General features: G+C 47.1%; 1 protein-coding gene across 2 annotated transcripts in view; it reads right to left on the bottom strand.

The window, feature by feature from the left end:
• Positions 1-1,533: 1,533 nt before the first annotated feature.
• BRD2 (bromodomain containing 2) overlaps positions 1,534-7,225 on the bottom strand; it is an 8,477-nt gene continuing 2,785 nt past the window's right edge. The window contains exons 3-13 of one of the 2 annotated variants that reach the window (XM_086371095.1): positions 7,059-7,150; positions 6,655-6,792; positions 5,764-5,902; positions 5,469-5,683; positions 5,001-5,375; positions 4,350-4,478; positions 3,914-4,165; positions 3,532-3,797; positions 2,751-3,055; positions 2,393-2,515; positions 1,534-2,279 (exon numbers count right to left, since the gene is read on the bottom strand). In XM_086371095.1, coding sequence (XP_086227221.1) covers positions 2,143-2,279; positions 2,393-2,515; positions 2,751-3,055; positions 3,532-3,797; positions 3,914-4,165; positions 4,350-4,478; positions 5,001-5,375; positions 5,469-5,683; positions 5,764-5,902; positions 6,655-6,765 — 2,052 coding nt within the window. In that variant the 5' untranslated portion in view covers positions 6,766-6,792; positions 7,059-7,150 and the 3' untranslated portion in view covers positions 1,534-2,142. The remainder of the gene's footprint in view (positions 2,280-2,392; positions 2,516-2,750; positions 3,056-3,531; positions 3,798-3,913; positions 4,166-4,349; positions 4,479-5,000; positions 5,376-5,468; positions 5,684-5,763; positions 5,903-6,654; positions 6,793-7,058; positions 7,151-7,225) is intronic. The other variant, XM_086371094.1, reaches the window with a different exon arrangement.

Raw genomic sequence — 7,225 nt, 5'->3', positions numbered from 1 at the left:
GGCAGAAGTGGGTGACAGAGGATGGGATCGTTGGATGTCCTCAATGGACAGGAGTTGGAGCAAACTGCAGGAGATGGTGAAGGGCAAGGAAGCCTGGCGTGCTGCAGTCCATTGGGTCACAGTGTCAGACACAACTTAGCAACACGTAAACTCACTTACCTCTTGACAGTTGAAATCTTTATATTCCCAAACCACAATTTAAAAATACTTGAAGGGGATACAGCCACAGATGTTACGATTCTAACTGGTCTCCTTGCCAAACTCAAACCTTCAATTCCCTTTTAAATGTGACATAGTGCTAGGCAAACAGACACACATCTAATTGAAATCACTTATCCTTCTAGATTTAAATTCTATCCCACTCCAATTAAGTACTTCTGAACTTTCAGGACAAGAGTTTAAATGCAGTTGGAGTTCACTCACTGAGCCTCACAAGTTGGCTCAAAGCCCTTTCATAGGTCTCATTTAAAAAACTAAGGTCCTTGCAAAATTGTAACAAACAAGCCACCTCAACCCTGCCTGTGTGTTACTCTTTGAGCTGTTGCCCAGGCCTCAGTTTAAGACTTTAGGTAATTCCATGGGGGTCCAGCAGTTAGGACTCAGTACTTTCAACTGCCAGCATGGTTTCAATCCCTGGCCAGGGAATTAAGATCACACAAACCACAGGGTGTGGCCAAAACAATTTTCAGATATAATTCCATGTTACTAGCTTTTAGCAGCTCTGGAGAGCAAAGATTCAAGAGTTGAGAATCTGCTAGAACCCAACCTTCTGCTATTTCCAAAATCACCACTACCATTTCTACCATACGTGTTTCTGGCAACATACAGAGTAAGCCAGTCTTCACTTAAAAAATGATAAAGATTTTCTACCATACCTGTTATACTGAAAGCTCTTGCTTTTGTATGGTTTAAGGCCCCAAATTCTGTATGGAACCCAAATGTTTCATCGTTCTTAACTATAGAGCCCTTCTGTCTTTAGCAAGAGAAAGGGCTAGATTTGTGCAAAGGAGTTTTTGTGATTTCCATTTGGTAGACTGCTGGAATCCTGTAAATGTGGCATTTGTATTAGGCAACTTTGCAAAGCTCTGCAAACATGCAATTTGAAGCCAAACCAGCAAATTATAAAAATAGGCACACCTCCCCTTAAGGCAGATGCCCAGTGCAAGGAAGTACCCATTGCTGGCTGCTCTCATCCCTTTCACATCTAGTTGGTAACTGCAGTGTTCAGGGGACACTCTACACATCCAGGACCAGCGAAAAATCTGAGCCTGTTTAAAGTCCTGAGTTTGAAACTCTTGGCCAAATGAGCCAGGTGTTGGCTTCATCTGAATCAGAGCAGATTGTGAAACTTAAGTTATCCTGGAGGATTCACTTTACAAAGGGCAGATGCACTTTTATCACAGCAACAGCCTACTGATTTATTTAAAACAGGATGATCCTTCTTCCCACCCACCCCCAATATTCCTCAAAATTAAGTGTATTCCATTTGTTCTGAAGCAACTACAAAAAACAACCATCATTAAGGTAATGAACTCAGAACATGAATAATATTTCTTTATTTACAAGTTAGAATCAACAGACAAAAGAAAAGACAATCCAGGGGACCAATTGGGGAGATGACTGAAACCCCCAGGGTCCCCAAATGGAGAAGGAAAAGGGAAAACTGAGTAGAAAAAAAAAGTCAACGTAAAAAAAGAGCTCCCCCTTCCTCCCTCCCCATGGAAGCTGAGGGACCATGGCCCCACCCCTCTTCAGCCTTACCTAGCTTAAAATAAATTAGAACAAACAATCTCAAAACAGGGCCCTTCTAAGTGAACAGGGCAGCTGTGGCCTCAGTAAGCCTGTATCAGGGCCTCTGCCCATTCCCACCCGATACCCCTGCCTGCCCCAGCCATTTTGAATGGGGGCTCTATGCCTACGGGGGCACTCTCCACGGGGCTGGGAGCTCAGTCCTCTTTTGTCCGTTTTTCTGTCCCTCCTTTAGTCTTGTCCCTGCATCCCTCCCCCCTGCAGAGCCAGCTCTCTCACAGAGGGGGGAGGGGGTGAGATGAGAAGTGTCACAGCACAGGGAGGGAGCGGGCGGGGCAGGGCGGTCTAGGGGTCCGGTCCTGCGGAGCCTCCTGCCCCATCTGGCCTGGCCCTTTAGCCTGAGTCTGAATCACTGGTGTCTGAAGAGGAGGAAGATGAAGAGGAGGAGCTGGAATCCGAGCTGGAGCTGGAAGCGCTGAGGCGGGACACCGCTACCTGCTGTGCTGAGGATGTCTCTGTTTTCTCACTCGCTGAAGAACAGAGGTGAAGTTTAAAAATGTGTAAACCTACATTCCACTTTTGAAGAACCAAGAACCAAGAGGGCAGGATGTAATGAACTCACAGTGGCTTATGGGACACTCACCTTTCTTGGGGGGCTTTTTGGTAGAATTGAGCTGCCCACTAACATCTTGTAACCGCTTTTCTAGTTCCCGCTTCTTCTCCAAAGCCAGTTCCTCCTTTGTCTTTCCCACAGGCTTTTTAATAGCTAAAGAAGAAAGAAACCAGGACTAACATAGCCAGGAGCACTCCGGTTTCCCTGTCCCCTGTTGTTGCCAAATGCCTTTCTTGAACTTAAGGAAGCAACTAATGCAACCCATCATCCCAGGAACTGATGATTCCAAGTGCATCAAGCATACCCCCCCCCACCTCCTTCTCTAAATTGTCCTCAGAACCGCACAAGAATTCGCTAAGGCAACTTGGGAATCTCATTTCATACTCACTATACGGCTTCCGAGGTTTCTTTCGCAGGCAAGAAAGAACGTAACGTTCAAGCTCTCTAAGTGTGGACGGCTTGAGTGTTTCAAAATCAATCTCAATTTCTTCTGGGTTTGAGTCACGTAAAGAGGGCTCCCTGGCTTGGATTATGTGCACAACGCGGCCCAGTTTCTCCCCGGGCAGCTTGTTGATGTCCAGGCTCAACTGCCGCTTCTCATCGTAACTCATGGGCCTGCTTTCTTCCTCCTCCTCGGAGTCGTAGCCAGCAGGCAGGGCAGGTGGGGCTGTCTTTGTGGCCTTTTTGGGGAGTCTGAGCAAAAGAAAATTATCACTTGGGGGAACGCATTACCTCAACACATTCTACTTAATCCAGTGATCTGGATTTCTTGCCTGAACAACTGTTTCCATTAAGGCAAATGAGTGAGTCAGAGATGGGCTACAGGACACATGTGTGCTCCTCAGGGGAGCAGAGCTTCTTTACACAACAAATATTTTATATTAATCTCAGTTGGGCTTTGAAAAATAAATACAAGTACGTCAGCACAGGTCTATTGTTTTTTTTTTTGCACCTAAAGCACTAACCCATCCCCGAATACAGAAAAAAAGAATATACAAAAAAGTACAGACTCTGGCTTAGAGAGGGGTAGGTAGCAGCTTCAAAAGACCCTATATTCTTCAAGGTCTATTCCATCATCTGGACACGTGCCAGAAAAAAAAAAAAAAAATCACTAGAGAAAACTGCAAGCACTGGGAGAAATTTCTGCCTCCGTCCCTGTGAGAACTCACTTGGTGGCCCCTCCTCCAGAAGGTCCAAAGCCAGGGGGACCCAGCGTAGCAGCGCCACCGCTCCCACCGCCACCCGCCTTCTTGGACTTCTTGGGCTGAGATGGGCGGGGTGCTCGAGGGCCTTTGTCATCTTCATCAGCCCCAGCTCGGCCTCGATGCTTCTCTGCCTTCCGTTTCTTCTTTTTCTCTTTTTTCTCTCTCTTTCGCTTGGGCTTGGATATTGGGCCTTGGGACAAGGCAGCCAGTTGTTCATGTACTGCTCTAAGCTTGAGAGAAAACAGAAACAAATTGAAAAAAATACAGATAAAGCAATGGAAAAAAAAAAAAATCAAGCCAAAGACAGCATGAACCTCACCCAGTAAACTCAACAGTAACAAAGTACCTGTTCCTGTAGTTCAGCCAAGCGATGAGCCCTTTCTTCCTCGGAGTCAGAGCTCTCACTTTCTTCTTCCTCCTCCTCCTCGTCCTCATCTTCCTCCTCCTCTTCCTCAGAAGAACTCTCACTGCTACTTTCCTCGCTGGAGGACTCTGAAGATGACTTGGCCAAGCCAGGGGGCAAGGCAGTAGAGACTGGTAAAGGCCCTGGTTCCAGTGGTTCATCTGGCATTTTGGCATAACGGAACTCAAATACATCCTAGAAAGAGACAGCAGACTCAAAACCAGGCTAGTAGATATGCCCTGATCATACCCAGCCATTTGGCAGCTCCAACATACAACTGCATAGATTGGGGAACCTCATGTTCAGGCTATGCAGCACAGATGGCAAAATTCCTTCCCCCAGCTTCACTTATTCTTCAAACTCCGACCTTGACACTCACCTGTAACTTTCGCGCCATGGCCACAACATCATGGTCTGGAGGATTATACTTATAGCAGTTGGAGAACATAAGCCGCACGTCAGCAGCAAACTCCTGTGCGTCCCGGTAATCGCGATTCTCCATCTTCCGCTGCAGAAGGAGGCAGCATCAGAAGCTGCACAGGCAGGGAGACTCACCTTTCCCTGCCAGGCCCAGACACTGCCAAGAACAGCCCTCTAGACAGCACAGTGGGGGGTGGGATGTACATGACAGGAAGGACCTATACCCTGGGGCTCAAGTTTGAAGTCAAAGGAATTTGGGTGGGCTGAATAAATATCTATGTCTAAGGGAAAAAAACCCATTATTTCTAAGTGAAAAGTGGAGGTGTGTGTGGCCTCCAACTATTGGGCTACCCCTTTACTCACCTACCCTAACCCAACACTTCCAGTAGATAGGACCTGAGGACAAGCAGTGATGCTCTGAACGTAAAACCCACCACATTGTTTCCAATTCCAGAAAATATGGACTCATTAGAGTATGTGACCTTCTGCCTCACTATTTTGTAAAAGTAAAACGCCAAGATAGCTGCACGCCCATAAAAAGTGACTGTTTTATTGATCCTTAGGTTCCAATCACTGCCTGAGTATCCCATCTGCCCCATGCAGTGGGTACCTTGACAGTGCTGAGGTCCATGGGGTGCTTAATGATGTCATGGTAGTCATGCAGGCCAAGAGCAGAAGCGTCCACTGGTTTATAGAAAGGCCAGGCATAGGCAGCATGCTTCTTAGACAGTAATTCCTTCAAAATGCCATTGCAATGTTTTAACTGTTCCGACAGTTTTCCTTTCTTGGAGCTCTGGTGTTGTTGCTGAGAGTCAGGCAAGTCTTTGCGTGGGGGCTTGATAGGGCGGCCACTTTCTCTACGCACAGGGGGGAGCCGTGCTGCCTTAGGCTCCAGACCCCCTGGAGGGCTAGCTGGGGACCCAGGAGCCAGGATAGCTGTAGGTGTAGGGGTGGTAGTATCTGCTTTCCGCTTTACCCCCTTTTTCTGTGGAGAAAAGACAGGTGCCTTTTACTCTGGATCCACCCCATTTAAGACCTTTTCCTCCTCATTACCCCAAAGATATCCATAGATGTATACCTTGGCAAGGGGCTGTGCTGGGGGAGCTGCAGAGACAGCAAGGAGTGGGGGTCCAGCGGAGTGCAAGGACTTGAGAAGGGGAGAAGAGATGACCGACGGGTGGGGAATGTTGAGGACAGTGGTAGGTATCTCAGGTGGTGGCGTATACAGGGCAGTGTGAGACACAGAAGAGACGGCAGGCACCTGGTGGGCACTGGTGATACTACCCTGGAGCGCTGGAGGGCAGAAAAAGAGTTTAGTCTGATTATCATTCCCATCTTTTGGTCTCTATTAGCAAAACTCCTTCTCTTCCTACCTGCCAATTTGGCCCCTTTCTTGTGGCTGTTCTTAGGGATAGTAACCACAAGTTCTTGTTCTTCTTGTGGCATTGATGCCACTTTCTGCAGAAATATCTTTTCCAGCGTTTGTGCCATCAGGACAATATCATCAGTGGGCTACAGGAAACACAAACAAAAAGTTCAAATGCTAAGGAGAGAGAGAAAACCATTTTCTCTGGGAAATACCTAGCCCCAGGCATCATCACTACTCCCTTACACAACTCCATCAAAGTGCTAAAAATTACCTATAGTGGGCCACTCATTTCCCTTTATCTCTTCCAACTTTGCCCCTCAATATGCAACAAAGATAAAAAGTGAGAGATTCAGAGTTGATCAGTTTTTCTACTCAAGTCTCCTGAGATTTCTGAGAAATAAGGCCACTATTCACAAGACCATCAGCAGTGTTGTATTTAAACATCTCTTAATCCTGGATCTCTGAAGCCACATCACTGTTTGCAGTGGTACCTTTGCAAACAGACTTTCTAGATACCAAACTACTGAGAACACCTTCAGTAAAAGATTTAAACTTTACAATGATAAAGTAGTGTTAAGAAATGCACTCTCTCCCCAACTGCTGCTTCTAAGTCACTTCAGTCATGTCCGACTCTGTGCGACCCCATAGACGGCAGCCCACCAGGCTCCCCCGTCCCTGGGATTCTCCAGGCAAGAACACTGGAGTGGGTTGCCATTTCCTTCTCCAATGCATGAAAGTGAAAAGTGAAAGTGAAGTCGCTCGTCCAACTCTTCACGACCCCATGGACTGCAGCCCACCAGGCTCCTCCATTCATGGGATTTTCCAGGCAAGAGTACTGGAGTGGGGTACCATTGCCTTTTCCGCTCTCCCTAACTAATAACAGACAAAAGCTCACCTTGTTGTAGATGTAGCAGTTGGTGAACATGGTGTTGAAATCCTGCATACACTCTGAGGCAGCCCAATAGTAGTTGTTTTCAAGTCTCCTCTTGATAGTACCCATATCCATAGGCTGCTTTATAATTTTGTGATAATCCTGAAGAAAGAAATGGTAGGTCAGACCAAATAAAGAAAAATGCCGGTTCTCAGGCAAACTACCAACCCCAACACACACACACACACACACCCGCCCAAGTCTGTCAGGGGAGTACATAGTCTCAACTGCGGCCCCAATTAAAACTATGGGATAGGGATAAAAAATGGGAACAGGACTCTGATCACCCATAAGGAGACCCCTATTGCCTTGCTCTAACCACCCATCTCCCACCCACTCTGGAAAAGTTTCCCATCCTGTGACATTACCTCTGGGGCTGGCTATCCATGGGCTGCATGAGGGAAAGGAAGAAGCTAAGAATTTTGGCCACCGTGGTCCTCTCCCAACCTGGGGTGGGAATCTGTAAAATGGAGCCAGGGCACAAAAGTTAAGGAAGGACACATGGAGGGCACAATGAGAGACCCTAGATAGCAAG

Source organism: Bos grunniens, chromosome 23, assembly GCF_055505025.1.
Source record: "Bos grunniens cultivar Pamir isolate PY7600 chromosome 23, Bosgru_T2T1.0, whole genome shotgun sequence".
In the NCBI taxonomy this organism is placed as follows: Eukaryota; Metazoa; Chordata; class Mammalia; order Artiodactyla; family Bovidae; genus Bos; species Bos grunniens.
Note: the sequence above shows the minus strand (reverse complement) of the source record. Positions and strands in the feature narration are given on the sequence as shown.